This window comes from Gambusia affinis, linkage group LG17 (genome assembly GCF_019740435.1).
Source record: "Gambusia affinis linkage group LG17, SWU_Gaff_1.0, whole genome shotgun sequence".
NCBI classification, from domain to species: Eukaryota; Metazoa; Chordata; class Actinopteri; order Cyprinodontiformes; family Poeciliidae; genus Gambusia; species Gambusia affinis.
In genome coordinates this window covers 20,343,445-20,358,990 of record NC_057884.1, presented here as the reverse complement: position 1 = coordinate 20,358,990, position 15,546 = coordinate 20,343,445, and the positions used below count along the sequence as shown (strand labels likewise).

The following is a 15,546-nucleotide window of genomic DNA, read 5'->3' as shown; positions in this document are numbered from 1 at the left end:
TGATAGATAGTTTATCTATGTTATGTATGGTAAGAAGATGTTTTATCGTCCTCTTCAGCTGGTTGTGACTTGTATATTGCAATTATTGGGCTCTAAATGCAGTTTGTACCCTTGTTTGGACAGCTTTTGGGCAGTGGCCAAGAGTCTCACCCTGTCTTTAAGGGAGAGTCTACACACCCTGATTTCGGCTTGTATCTGCGATTTTGTTCTTTCGTTCTCTACCCAAAACCCGTGACCATAGACGAGAGCAGGAACGTAGATTGACCAGTAAACCAATATCTTTTTGGCTCAACTCTTTCTTTACCATGACAAACCAGTACATTGCCGGACATTCATGAAGAAGACCCAAAGATACTTGAACTCCTCCGCATGGGACAAGACCTCGTCTTCGACCCAGAAAAGACATTCTATACCCTTTTCCAGAGACAACTGTTCAATGAAAGCTGAAGATTACAATCTGATGAAGCTAAGAGGACAATAACGAATTATTGTCCTCTTAGCTAGGACATCTGGCTGTGTCCTAGAAGGACACAGCCAGATGTCTTATCCAAATCCACAGAAAAAAAATATGAACTGTCAAGGCCCTGACAACTTGTTTTTTTGTTTGTTTGTTTTGTTTTTGGGGAAGATTTTGGTCTTGTAACTCCCACGAAGGCCATATTGTCCCATTCTCTTGATGTTGTTGTGGGTTCCTTTTGGATCGCCTTCATAAGACATCAGTTTGCTTTTGGGGTCAGAGTGGACCTCCGGGATTCGGTAGAGGTATTAATACCCACAAATACTTGAGACTCGCTTTAAGGGCGCTTATAACTGTCTATTAACACTTAGAAACTGAAGACATAAATTTTTTAAATTAATTCTGCATTAATACTTACAGTGGAAACTATTGCTAAGCTAGCTAGTTAGTTAGTGCTAAGACAGTTTCCCCTGAAGGTATCTTCTACTGTAGAGGGGTCAAACTCATTTTCATTTTGGGCCTCATCAAGGTCACGAATTTCCTTAAAGGGCCGGTTGCGACAAAATGTAAAAATTAAACTACTCATTAAGAAACTGTTAAAAATATTATAGTATGTTCGATTAGAACTCCTTAAAACACAAGTAATTTTAGCAAATAATTTTTCACATTTATGTAATTTGGTCCTATAGAAACGAAAACTAGTTTGATTTGACTTATAAAATAATGTTTAAGCACATAATTGTTATCAGTCTATGTGACGCTTTCAAATGTAGAGGGCCACATAAATAGCTATGATGGGCCGCATTTGGCCCACGAGCCTTGAGTTTTACACCAGTGGTGTAGAGGGTGTTCCTTTGTATTTGATAGATAGATAGATAGATAGATAGATAGATAGATAGATAGATAGATAGATAGACAGACAGACAGACAGACAGACAGACAGACAGACAGACAGACAGACAGACAGACAGACAGACAGATAGATAGATAGATAGATAGATAGATAGATAGATAGATAGATAGATAGATAGATAGATAGATAGATAGATAGATAGATAGATAGATAGATAGATAGATAGATAGATAGATAGAAAGAAAGAAAGAAAGAAGGCGCCTTCTTATTTCCTGCGATACATGCGCGCGCATAAGAGCCCTCTGATTCACGTGCGGAAAAACGCCTGGTGAGGGGTGGGGAGGAAGAAGAAGAGAAGAAGTGACTTATGGGATGCGAAGTAGCCGGGCGGCTGACATACGCACGGAGGGGGGAAGAGTGGGTGACATCTACTGGAACCAGCTTAAGGAAGAGCGGGAAATAAAGAGGGGGGTGTAAGAAATTTACTGGTTATACGGTTCATTTGGGGAGCAACGTGCAGGTTTGTGCACACCGCCATCGGATCCTGAGCGGAAGAAAAAGTTCAGATCCCACGGATCAGCGCGTGGGAGTGGGGAGCAGGATCGAGCTCCGCTGCGTGTCTCGTCATGGCAGGTAATTCAGCCTGGAGCTGGGTTTCACCCCGTCCGGCCGCCGGTCTGCTGCTTGGTTCTGGTCCGTAACGACTCGTTTTATGTTGCGTAGGGGTAACGGAAGCTAACCAGCTAGCCAAAGTTAGCAGTGCTAACCCTTAGCTAGCCAGCAGAAACAAGTGTCAACCCCGGACTGGCTGTCTCTGCCGGCTAAAAAGGACCGGCCAGCTGCTGGTAGCAGATGATCGCTGGTAACCGTATCGCTGGGACTATTTTTGCAAGCTAACTGTCGCTTTAGCCGAGCTCTGCTGCAGTTCTTTCCGCTCTAACGGTTCTTTATCAAGAGTTGCGCTCAACCAAAACATGAAACTGGGAGGTTTGCTTTGACTGGAAAATACGTGCTGGTTTCCACGGGATGTCTAGTTGTCCCTAAACACACCCCGGCTGCTGGCTTTGACGAGGCGAGGCGAGTTATGGGGCTAGCGCTGCTGGTGGGAATCTCGGCTACTTTCAGAGAGCCGGATCACTTGACTCGGATCACTCAGAAGAACCGTCTGTTTCTTTCACAACCACTTTATAAGAGACGCACACGTGTAATTAAAGATATTGTTTTGTTCTCTAAAATGTGGTAATTGGGAGGGGCTGATGACGTCACGAAAGGCCAAATGAAATGTTTTATTTATCCCAAAGGAAAATTGGGAAAGATATCCAATATTTATCATAGGAGATGCTTTGTGAAGGACTGATCTTCAGTAGCAGTCAGTGTTCCAACCAATCTGAAAAAGCCACTGACTGAACACACGCATTGCTAATCCACCTCGGTTGCTTTTGCTGTTCCCCTTTAAATCTCCAATCAGCTTACATTAGTAAAAACAACAGCGGATGAGCACATTTTTTACTTATTTTATAGATTCTGAGTTGGATCTAAAGGCCAATATCAATAATTTTTTTGACTTTTCTTTCTCTCCTTTCATCACAACATGCCTGTTTTTACTTTCAGCATATTAACCATTAAAATGATACCTTACAAATCCGTTCTAAAAGTGAAATTATGTTATTTTCAGCTCTCATTTCTTATTGCACTATTGACATCTTAAGCTGCTCCCACTGTAAACTTCAGAGATTTAAAGAAAATCAAGATAATGCTGTTGTTTTTCTGGCATTTAGCAGATAAAAATATTTTTGAAAATTATAACTGACCTAAAAGAAGTCTATTTTAGCTTGATTAAATGTCTCCTAAATTAAATTAATTGGTATTTTTTATGTTTGCTTCCATTTCTCAGTATAAATTCTGATTAAAACATGTGAAGAAGATTACTTGTAGTTTGTAATATTTATTCCTGAATATTTGCTCTTTTTCTGCAGTGGTACTGAAATCTTTTTATCTGTATACCTGAAAATCACTGGTCCATCGTAGCATCAAGTCCAAACAGGAATTTAATCTAAAAAAATACCTTCAGAGCTGTGAATATTTTACATGCGGATATTGAGATCTACAAATATATATATGTAATGTAATGTTTTAAATCTTCCAAACATTTAGTGTTAAGATATATATTTATAAATTGCTTTTGAGCTGTAATATTTAAGCTTCTTGTCAATTTATTTATGTTTTTTTAAGCAGTGGTTGTTTTCTTATAGGACAGATCTAGATGAGACTGTTTTTATTTAACCAAATAAAAGGCATTTTACACTAAACCAGCTGTCATTCAAGTATATAAAGGAATGAAATTAAAGCGATCCCCCATAGTATTTGTTTTTTTTTTAATTGCAGGATAATTGAGTAGCTTAAAAAAAGTTTTTATCAACAGTATCTGCGAGCTGTTCTTGAGAAATGAAGGAAAACTGAGCCCAGACATGCGCTGGTATGAGATCCTCACAGCGTTATAACCACAATTTCACAACTATGAAGCACTTCACTCTAAAAATGTGCACAAATATATATTCCTGGCTTTAAAACAACAAAAAATATTTTTCTTTGCCTAAAAATTTAGATTAATCATTAGAATTATAACATGTTATCAATAAAATGTACTCTAATTTTGACCTATAGAATCAAGGTCTATAGCTGAAGGTACGATTTCGAATAAACACTAAGTTTACTTGTAACTGATGAAAAATGTTTACAGTTTTCTAACTAATTGATCAGATCTTTTGCATTCCTTCCCACCGATGATTTGTTCATGCAGTTCTGGCCCAAAAACAGAAGCTGGATTCGACATAAATGGTTCCAGTTCTCATGAGTCCATATTTATTTAATCAAAATGGAAGCAAAGTGTCTTCCTCAGCTGTTAAAGTGTCATTGGAACGTCATACAGCAACAGCCTTCAGTCCAAGGCTTTTTCAGATTAGCTGTGAGACGGACTGCTACTGGAGATCCTTCCTGTAAAAAGTATTAACCACAGAACTCTGACCAAAGTTGTGTCTGTTGGGTAACCGATGTCTTCAGTTTTTTATGATCTGGTGTTAAAGTTAAAAATGAAGAGTTTCTTCTAAGTTTTACTGGGACACATAAATTGTGTGGATGTTTAAATTTGTAAAATATCTAGACTGTTGTATCTTTTGTAGACAAGTTTCTCTGTTTTAAGGCTCAGTTTGCAGCAGTAGTTAAAGAGGATGTTTGTAAGTTTTTGCAACGCCAGCCTGTTCTGCATCTCATTTATTTATTGCTTAATAACTGACTCTGCTGAAACTTAAGCTTTTTATTTTTATTATTTTATTGAAAAATTTCAAAACATTAGCAAGAAAATTACATGTTGCAGTCATTTGACTTATTATCAAATGCATTTATAATTTAAATTGGTATTTATTGCAGTTTTTCTGGATTTATTGATGCAATAAACCTGTAACATGATATAAATGTAATCTAACAAGTTTTTCTCCTCCTGAAAGGACCCGGAGGCGACATGCAGTGGTGCTTCTCCCAGGTGAAGGGAGCCATTGATGACGACGTAGCTGAAGGTACGATTTAAAATAATCCTTCGTACGACAACATTTTGCTCCAAATCTAATTGATTCTGCCTGGTTCGCATCTGGATATCGGAGCTCTTGAGCCTTTATGTTGAAACGTTTCCTTGCTTTTCCCCAAAAGCAAGGGGGATCATAACCTTAAATTTCTAAAAGTTTTCATAACAGGAACCCCTCCCTTATCTCCATTTGGGTTGGACTCATCACTTAGTGGTGCTGTTGGTTTCTAAACGGGGAAAATCCAAACTTTACGGAGTTCAGAGTTTTATGAAAATGACTTAAAATCTGATCTTCAGAAAACTGGTGTTTGGTATTAAGGGAACTTTAAGGATGCAGCTTTTATTAGGAGACAAATCTGAAATGTTTATTTAACAGGGCTGCAACTAACGGTTATTTTAGTAATCAAATACTTTGACGATTAATCAATTAGTATAACAATTAATCAATACATTGTTGTTGTTTTTTTAAAATTGGCACATTCTTAAGGTTTTCCATTTAACCGCCTAACCCCTATTAAGTAGTATTGGAAACACAATAAAAGATGTAAATAATTTGTTTTTAAGAGGAAAATAAAAATTTTATTGCCCAAAATGCAATAACTGCATTTCTTTAGTGAACAGTCGCTGCTAAAAAAAATACTTTTACATCAACATGTGAAAAGTTCAGCTCTTTCTACTGAAGTTAGCATTAATACAGAGTAGAGCTAATCTGGTGATTATTTTATTGATTAAAAATTTGATTAATGTGATTTTTAATTTTTTTTTTTAAAGTATTTGAACAAGGTGAAGCTAAAACTGCAATTTTAGAAATTCTGGGTAAAACATTTACAAAGCTTTTTTAAAATTATCTTAAATGAAAAACATAAATATATTTTGTACAGTTTCTCTTTAGTTTTCACGCTCCAGTTGGCGATTAATCGATTACTTAATTAGTTGACAATTAAAACGATTAATTGTTTCAGTCCGAATATTTTATTTGACAAATCAGCACAAAATGGTTAAACTCTGACAGGTTTTCTTTGGAAGTTGACCTAAATTTATCTCCACCCATGGTCCAATCAGCTCTGACCAGCTTCCCACAGCATGATGCAGCCGCCACCATGCTTCATGATAAAATGCATCGAAGTTTAAGGAGATAACAAGACAAAACGTCCCTGCAAACTTTTAAACACCCCGTTCTGGGCCTCCGGCAGCACAAAGGCCCCTCACTACAACCTGGTTGCTCATCGTCTTTCTGCTCCAGTGGACATTAAACTGTGTGTGTGTGTGTGTGTGTGTGTGCGTGTGTGTGTGTCTCAGTGTGAGGAGTCCAGGATATGAAAGACGGTTTGAGTAACTGGAGCGAAAATGAAACTGATCACGATCCGTCCGCCCTCCTTCCCACCGACACAGACTGCTACTGCTGCGTTTTGTAACTAAATGTTTTCATTCTGATGTGTCGTTTCTCTGCCCAGCCGACATCATATCAACGGTTGAGTTCAACCACACGGGGGAGCTGCTCGCCACCGGAGACAAGGGCGGCCGCGTCGTCATCTTCCAGCAGGAAGTAGAAGTAAAGACCTCCTAAACGTTCGGTGTGTTTTTGTTTTGTTTTTTTTAGATTAAATCGCGCTTCGTCTCACAAGTGTCTGTGTTTCTCCTGGCAGAACAAGAACCTGCCCCAGTTCAGGAGCGAGTACAACGTTTACAGCACCTTCCAGAGCCACGAGCCCGAGTTCGACTACTTGAAGAGTTTAGAAATCGAGGAGAAAATCAACAAGATCCGCTGGCTTCCCCAGAAGAACGCCGCTCAGTTCCTGCTGTCCACCAACGGTAAAGCTGCAGATTTTATTGCCCAAACATTTCTCCTCTGCGTTTTTCAGACCTGAACAAGGAGGAGAGTAAATAATATACCTTCATTTAGATATGCTAAAGCTGAATTTTTATTTATTCTCAACTATTGGTTGTTTTTTTGGAGTCGAAACCGTAGTAAAATATATATAATATTGGTAAATATCAGTTATCAGCCATAACAAAAAATGCTAATAGCGGATGTCAGCCCACACTAACGGCAGAAATATTCAAATAATAGGAAAATTTTCTGCATGTCTCTGATTTTAAATCATACGTATGAATAAACACGGTACTGAGGTCCTTTGATTGGATCTTATACCTACATTTATCTTGTAAAATGTTTAAAAATACAAAAATAAAATGGATGGAACAACAAAACAAATGTTTGGAGCAGAATACTAAACGTTTATCCCACGCTGACTGGTTTGAACTGTAAACATTTAACAAAATGAAGCTCCAAAAGTTTGAAAGCTTACTTTGACAATGTGTTTGAACTTTGAGTTTATTTTCTCTTCCTGTTGCAGATAAAACTATAAAATTGTGGAAAATAAGTGAAAGAGACAAGCGACCAGAAGGCTACAACCTGAAAGAGGAAGATGGCCGATACAGAGATCCCAACACCATCACTTCACTGCGGGTTGGTCAGAACCACACCATGATGCTGCCGTGATGCATTCAAAGAAAATCAGAGAGTTTTTATTAGTTTTTCTGCACATTTCAGTGTTTGAAAGTCGCTTTCCTGCTGCAGGTCCCGGTATTAATCCCCATGGACCTGATGGTGGAGGCCAGCCCTCGCCGGGTGTTCTCCAACGCTCACACCTACCATATCAACTCTGTCTCCGTCAACAGCGACAACGAGACCTACCTGTCTGCGGATGACCTGCGCATCAACCTGTGGAACCTGGAGATCACCGACCGCAGCTTCAGTATCCTCAAGCACAACCTGAGAGACTTCATTTACATTTAGGCGTCCCGATTGGGGACCAAAATCGCAACAGTTGTGACATTTTCAGCTGCTGCATCACTGTGTCAAGCGATCCAAACTAATATAAAAACCTATTCCACCCCTCACCTGTTGTGGCGCTGCACTGAGGAATACTGAAGGAATCGACACAAAACCTCTGAAGAAGACGCTGATCACAACTTTCTGCTTCATCAAATGTAGACAAAAATGAGGAACTGTCAGATTTCAGCGGTTGAATAATTTATCTATTAATATACATTACTGGTTTGGGGATCGCTTGTTAGCTGCTAACCCTAGCGACGCTCCCACAGGCGCCATTACTGTGAGTCAGTGAGTCACGTCCGCAAGGCAAGACTGTTCCAATATGAGCAAGAATGTGTCACAAAAATGTTCGTAGCTCCTTATTTCTTACTCAATTTCTATAAAATATGATGTTTTGATATTTAAAATATGTATTCTCCCTAGATATGTATTTATAAACAGCTTGGTTTCTGTCAAGATGTCAAGGGAGGACTAAGCAAATTTCACTTTTATATTGGTCTACAATATAATTTTACATAGTTGCCGCCGTTAAAATTAGTTTGGTAAAACTATGGCTACTGTGCTTTATGAAATATTTCATACGTATTGATGGTTATGAATAACGTTCTACAATCAAACGAGGCAGTTATTAGTCCAATTTCTGTCGTTTTGATTGAACGGAAAAGGAAATAACGCTGATAAACTGTCAGGACGTCGCACAAATTGACAGCTATGTCTGTCAGGCAAGTAAACGCTGTCATTACCACATGCTTTAATTAGCAACATAACATCATGACGTAAAAGTTAGATCGCCATACACTTTATTAACAGCTGTATGATATCCCGACTTTGCGGTTAGCTAGTCAGACCATCATCGAGGAACAAGGAGGAGAGTTTTCGACGGCCGTGTTTTGTAGTTGACTGTAGCTACAGCTAGATCCTCTTAATACACTTTGATACCATGACAACGGATGTATATCCATTTAGTTATCACTGAGAACTATTGACTTATTTATGTCGTATCTGGTCGAGTATGCTGAACTAACAGCTCCTGTAAATGTGGTATACCTCTGACTGCGCATGCGTACTCACTGCAAGTATGCTACTCTGACAGCGAATGCTAATCATACAGAACAGCCGGCTTTCCTTTTTATTTTTTATTCGACTGCTAATTTTCACCTCCCAGAACGAACCGTACTTTCTAGACAAACGACCCGGAGTTGAATTAAAGCGGACTGATCAGGGCTGGTGTGTGAATTCAGCCGTGTTGTTGGCGCTCCCTGACCGCGCGCTCCTCAGATATCGTTGACATCAAGCCGGCCAACATGGAGGAGCTGACCGAGGTGATAACGGCGGCGGAGTTTCATCCTCACCAGTGCAACACCTTCGTCTACAGCAGCAGCAAAGGGACAATCCGCCTCTGCGACATGAGGGTGTCGGCTCTCTGCGACAAGCACTCCAAGCGTGAGTTACTTCCACTTTTCTAAGCAGAAAATTTAAAAGGAAAACGATTCGAGTAAAATCAAAACTTCATCAATGAAAATAATAATAAAATATCAGATTAGCATCTTAAGTAGGTAAATTGCCGGACATAAAAATTAGGGACGGGATGAGATTTTTATTTCTCAAAAATTATAAGAATAAAGTCGTATAAGCTGAATAGAGATTTTTGTTGCCAGAAGGGAATTAGTTAGTTTTTAAGATCTGATGTAAACAACTAGATTTTTTTATATGAATAGTTATTTGAACAATTGTTTAACTTCTGATATGTTGAAAGATAAAGTATTTTCTTATCTGTGAATTAATACCAAAGTACAATTTCAAATTCCTCACTTAAATGTTTTATTACTTTCCATGTAAGAGTTATACATTTATAACTTAGTTCTCCTAATTTTAAATTTGTTCTTGTATTTTGACTTTTTCTCTTGTTATTACAACTTTTCATATCATTTTAACTTTTTTCTCGTACGACTTTCTAATTCGTTATTCCCTTATTATGACTTTTTATTGTATCAATCCGAGTTTTTTTTCTCGTATTATTATTGACTTTATTCTTGTAATTTTCTGACATTTGCCTCATTACTTTTTCTCGTATTACTGTGACTTTTTTTATTATACGATTACAACTTTATTATTGTATCATCATGAATATTTTTACGTTTTTAGATTTTTTTCAACTTTATCCTCATATTATTATGACTTTATTACAGTATTTTCTTGTATTATTGCGACTAATTCTTGTAATTTTTTTGTTGTACAATTTTATTATCGTATTATTGACTTTTTTCTTGTATTATTCCAACTTTATTCACGTAATTTAATTTTTCTTTTGTTTTTCTTTAATATTCTGTCGTACTGGAACATTTTTGTCCCAATACGTAAATTTTTCAATCATTATATGGTTGAAAAATGGCCGACAGTAGCGACATCACTTGATGATTTAACTTGTCTTCCATGACATCCAAACATCTGAAACTCAAAAAACACATTTGAGTGAGTTAATTTGAGTTGGCACTTGGCTTTAATGTTTTTATTGGAGCCAGTTGTTATTCCAGTCAGCAGCTCTGCAGCACTGGAACCAACACAGTAACATGAGTTACTACAGTCCATTCGTGACGGTAATCGTTATTTCCCTTCTGTAATGACGGCCGGATGAAGTGAGGATCCCTCTGGTCACAGCTGGTCTCCGTCTTCTTCTCTTGCAGTGTTTGAGGAGCCAGAAAACCCCAGCAACCGCTCCTTCTTCTCAGAGATCATATCGTCCATCTCAGACGTCAAGTTCAGTCACAACGGGCGCTACATAATGACCAGAGACTATTTATCTGTGAAGATCTGGGACCTGAACATGGAAAACCGGCCGGTGGAGACGTACCAGGTGAGCACGCTGATGGTTGGATCTCCTTAGACTCTGATTGGCTCAAACTGAATTCTCTTAGGATCTGTAAATAAATAGAAACGCTTTGTTTTTATTCCATTTCCTAGATATTCCTACTCTAATTTAAAAGCTGCCGTTGAGACATTTAGGTATCCAGAAGTGGGAATAAATGTATTTTTACTCGAGGAAAAGTAAAAAGTAACTGTCCAAGAAATTATACATGATTTAAAAAAGGTAAAAGAAGAAAAAAAAACTATTTAAGTGCTGAGAAACTGATCATAACATCAAATAATTATATTTAAAATTTACATAATGAGATGGATCAAAATATGAAGCTGTATGGAAGCTTTTGTATGTAATAGAACATGGAAATGATTTGTATAAATAACATAATTGTGTACAACACAGTATTAGGGACATGCTTGGTCATAATTGCAAAATAAAATCAGGCAAAAAAAAAAAAAAATTCCAAATCAGTTTCTTTTAATCTAAAACGTATGAAATTTGAATAATAACTGCAGGTATTTGTCTTTATCTGGTGAATTTCCAGAAATTTTACTCGAGTAAAAGTAGCAGTGATTTATAATAAAATTACTAAAAGTACAGTGTGGTAAAAGTAAATGTTTTTCCAGTTACTCAAGTAAATGTAACTAGTTATTACTCAACTGATGTTGAGTAATAAATAAATACTAACATTTTTTTTAAATAATAAAAAAAAAAATCTAAGTCACTCCTTGTAATTTTGCATAGCGGCCACTAGAGGTCAGGATAAACAATTTGTAAAGGACATTTACCATACAAGACAAAACCATTTCAGGTATCAGAGCTGTAGGAAGAAGGGATTCTTCTTCTCTTTCTTCTTTTTCTTCTTCTTCTGCTTCACGGCTGTTTGGTTGAATCGTTGCAGGTTCATGAATATCTTAGGAGCAAGCTGTGCTCGCTCTACGAGAACGACTGCATCTTCGACAAGTTCGAGTGTTGCTGGAACGGAAACGACAGGTAGGAGCACAACGCCCGTTATGACGCTCTAAGAATCCGTGACTAATCTGTTGCCGGTCGGGACACCCAGAGGAGCTTTTTGTTTTCCCTCTGCGTCATCCGCTCAGACGTTGAGCCGATTTGAATGATCCTCTATTTAATGGGTTCAATTATCTCCACTCCCTGGATTAAAAACAGGTTCCAGGATTTACAGAGGTGAACTGTAAGGCCATTGTAAATGGGGAGAAAAAGAGTAGTACATTTCCAGCAAAAAAAGTCAGAAATATTGAGATTAATCTTAGAAAATTTCTAGAAAAAACAAGGAAATGTACAAGCTTGAAAAGTTGAAAAATTCCTAGAAATAAAAGGGACTTTTTGAGTTTGACCTAAAAAACCTAAAAAATATGAAATTTCTGACTTTAAGAAGTTGGAAAAAAAAATCAACAAATTTAGAAATTTTGAGCCTAAAAGTTGAAAATTTCACAGAAAGGCAACTCAGCGATTTTGAGATTAATCTTAGAACTTTCACAGAAAAAATTTCTGAGCTTAAAATGTTGGACATTTCCTTGAAAAAAAAGCAGAATTTTTTTAGATTATTCTTAGAAATTTTCTAGAAAAAGCTCAAACATTTTTGAGCTTAAAATGTTGACAATATGCTGGGGAAAAAATCTTAAAGTTTGAGAATAATCTTTTAAATTTTATAGAAAAGACAAGGAAAATTCTGAGTTTAATAAGTCAAACGTCTTTTGAAACTCAAAAGTCAACATTTGAGTTGACTTTTGAGAAGATTTTTGAGACTAATTTCCAAGCCATTTTTCTAGAATTGTTCAGATATTAATCTCGAAAGTTCTGAGTTTTTTTGGTGAAATTTTACTCTTATTTAGAGGTTTTGCACATTTGAATTAAAAGAAAAAGATAAATAATGCATCTCGCATATTTAGAAGAATTTAATGTTTAATTTTACTGCATTTTTTATTTTCTATTTTCCTGTTCTATAATTTTTCAGTTTGAAAGTGAGAAACACTTAAAACACAGATAGAAATATTTTGATGCTAGCAAGACGTTCAATTTAAATTTGATCATTTAGCAAAATATAAGCAGTTATAAGTCTCATTCTTTGTTTTCCAAATTCCTCTGGGAACCTTATTGGTGCTATTTGAAATTTGAAATCAACACCAAAATGTTTTTTCTTCCACTGAACTTTCTTCCTCTGCATACTCGTATAAAAGTTTTCATTTTTTCAGTGTTTTTTGTTTGTTTTTTTGTTGTCTCTGTCTTGCCCTCCTTCCCGTGGCAGCGTGGTGATGACCGGCTCCTACAACAACTTCTTCCGGATGTTCGAGCGCGGCCAGCGGCGGGACGCCACGCTGGAGGCGTCGCGGGAGAACAGCAAGCCGCTGCAGGTCCTCAAGCCGCGGAAGGTCTGCACCGGCGGCAAGCGCAAGAAGGACGAGATCAGCGTGGACAGCTTGGACTTCAACAAGAAAATCCTCCACACCGCCTGGCATCCACAGGACAACATCATCGCCGTGGCAACCACGAACAACCTCTACATATTCCAGGATAAAGTGAACTAACGGAGACGGAGGGCCGGGTGAGGGGTTTAACCTGCGGGATCATCTGGAAGGAGCTCCGTGACCCCTGCGTGACCTTTTTGTGGACGGGGGTCTCCAGTCGTCCGCTGCCTTGTTGTTAAAGTCGTGCCAATGTTTGCCTGCCGAGCCGACCTTTACGTCTCATCCCCACGTTTCTTCAAACTTTGACTAGACTTTTTTTTTATTTTTTTTTTTTTTTTATGAACGGTCCCTCTGATTCTTTCTCTGGTAGAATTAAAACAAGTTTGTTTTTTTTTGTCTCCCATGACGTTGTGGTGTTTACATTTCTAAAAGAAATCACATTTTTACTCATTTCCTTCATGATTTTAAAATCGCAGGTTATCCATGTCTGAGTTATGACGGAGAATTAGGATCATAATAAGAAAAAAGGAAAATAAATTATTACATTACAAGAATAAACTCAAACGAGAACAAATCTGCAGTAGTATATGAATAAAGTATAATAACGTGAGAATAAAGTCGTAATAACGTGAGAATAAAGTCGTAATAACGTGAGAATAAAGTCGTAATAAGTTGAGAATAAAGTCGTAATAACGCCAGAATAAAGTCGTAACGTAAGACTTTATTCTCACGTTAATACCACTTTATTCTTGAGTTATTATGGCTTTATACTTTTGTTATTACTACCTTAATAATTTGACTTTATTTCTATATTTCAACTTTTTTTATAATATGAATTTATTCTCGTATTCTAACAAAACTATGCCTTTATTCTTGTAATATTATGAGTTTATTCTAGTCTTATCTAGACTTTTTATATTATGACTTTCTTGTAATACAACTATACTCATGATACTGTACTATATTCATGTTTTTGTTTTTTTTCTTTTTGTATTTTCTTAGCGTGTTCCTAATTCTCCGTCGTACTCTCCCAAACTCCTGAAGTTTTTCTTTTATCTCCCTTCAAGATGGCCGTCTTTCTGCATCGGATCCTCTTCCTCTTTTTCTATTTTTATTTTTCTGTTTGCAACAGCAGTCGGGTAATAACGAAAGGCTTTACAAAGATGATATTGTTAATATTATGGTTGCCATATTTATATGAAATACTGTTGAAAACGTCGCCGGTTGTTTTCGGTCCCACTTTGTGAAACAAAGCCGGACTTTTAGCTTCTTTCTCAGAGATCTTAAGTTTCACACTGGACTCTTTCTGTGCAGCAAGCCAGTCGTCTGGATGGCTGCACTGTGTGACTGCGATTTAAAAACCGTAAAATTATTTCAGGCACTGAATAACTTATTTTAACCACTGAAAACATTACTTTTAGGATTTTTGGACACAGATTCCTCCAGTAATGTGGAATTATAATTTTACTCTGACGGTGGAAGGAAAGGGAAAAATAAAGGAATTATTTTGCATCGGTTTGGTTGAGTGACTTTGTTTCACCATCTGTTTTTATTTAAGTTAAGAAGTTCAACATTTTATTTTGATTACCCAAAAAGTGATGTATTTCCAGTGTTTTTTTAAACTTTTCTGTCTGTTGATTATGGCTGAAAATTTCATAAAATTAAACATGACAAAATATCAATTAGAACAAAACAGATTTAATATGACCTTAAGTTATGAAAATTGGGATAAAACAGAAAATAAGCTGGTTAAGCCTACAGCGCTGCCTCCAAGCATATTAATGGAAAGTTTTGTGGAAGGAAAACGTGGTAGATGAACATGAGCTAATCTTTAGTTTGGATTAGCATGTACAATTGGTGAGGTCTTAAAAAAATCTAGGTTACTTACTGAGACATGACATCATGTAGCTGTGGAAGTTGAAGACATTCCTGTTGACACGTTTTCCTTCCACTAAACTTTCTACTTGGCTACAGCGCCTTTAAAATTTACCTTCTGTGGCTTATGAAGCCTAAATATTCCAGATTTTCTGTTTTATAAGGTCAAAAATAAGTTTTACTTTTTATATTCAATTACTGGAACATTTTTTTTGTTTTAAAGAACTTTTTAGTTTCATGTTTTAGTTTCTAATGCGTAAAATCCAACTCATAAGAAGTTTGTTTGGGTTGTGCTATTTTTAGTTTTAGCAAGATTGCTCAAAGGCATCATGGAAAAGTTCTTGGATTTGAACTGTCAGTGGATTAAAATCTGCTCCGATGGGGTCCAGTTATAGAAATTTGTGAATAAGCTCTCATCGAGTCAGAGTCGAGACTGTACGTGGGGGCATGCATGTCCCCACCGTCTCAGGCAAACTTAGATGCCATGTTTATACATTTCAAGCGAATCGGTAGCTCTCTGTATGGTAAGACAATGTAGCATATAATGAGCTCTGGAAACATATTTATTTATTTATTAATCTAAGTTTTTGGATTTCTTTTTGTAAAAGTAGAACATTCTTTAGAGTTGAAGGTGAATCTGAAATATGGCAAGTCAG

At 37.0% G+C, this 15,546-nt stretch overlaps 1 protein-coding gene across 1 annotated transcript; it reads left to right on the top strand.

The window, feature by feature from the left end:
• The first annotated feature begins 1,633 nt into the window (after positions 1–1,633).
• Positions 1,634–14,527, top strand: ppp2r2ab (protein phosphatase 2, regulatory subunit B, alpha b). Its single transcript, XM_044096006.1, has 10 exons — positions 1,634–1,943; positions 4,814–4,882; positions 6,342–6,439; positions 6,534–6,699; positions 7,245–7,357; positions 7,469–7,646; positions 9,005–9,169; positions 10,411–10,580; positions 11,488–11,579; positions 12,856–14,527. The coding sequence occupies exons 1-10, from the start codon at positions 1,937–1,939 to the stop codon at positions 13,133–13,135; spliced, it is 1,338 nt and encodes a 445-aa protein (XP_043951941.1). The 5' UTR covers positions 1,634–1,936; the 3' UTR covers positions 13,136–14,527.
• The last annotated feature ends 1,019 nt before the right edge of the window (positions 14,528–15,546 follow it).

Bases quoted from the DNA above. Each gene is read 5' to 3' on its own strand.
- ppp2r2ab (XM_044096006.1), top strand. The intron at 4,883-6,341 runs GTACGATTTAAA...TTCTCTGCCCAG, and splicing joins TGATGACGACGTAGCTGAAG to CCGACATCATATCAACGGTT. The intron at 7,647-9,004 runs GTATCCTCAAGC...CGCGCTCCTCAG, and splicing joins GATCACCGACCGCAGCTTCA to ATATCGTTGACATCAAGCCG.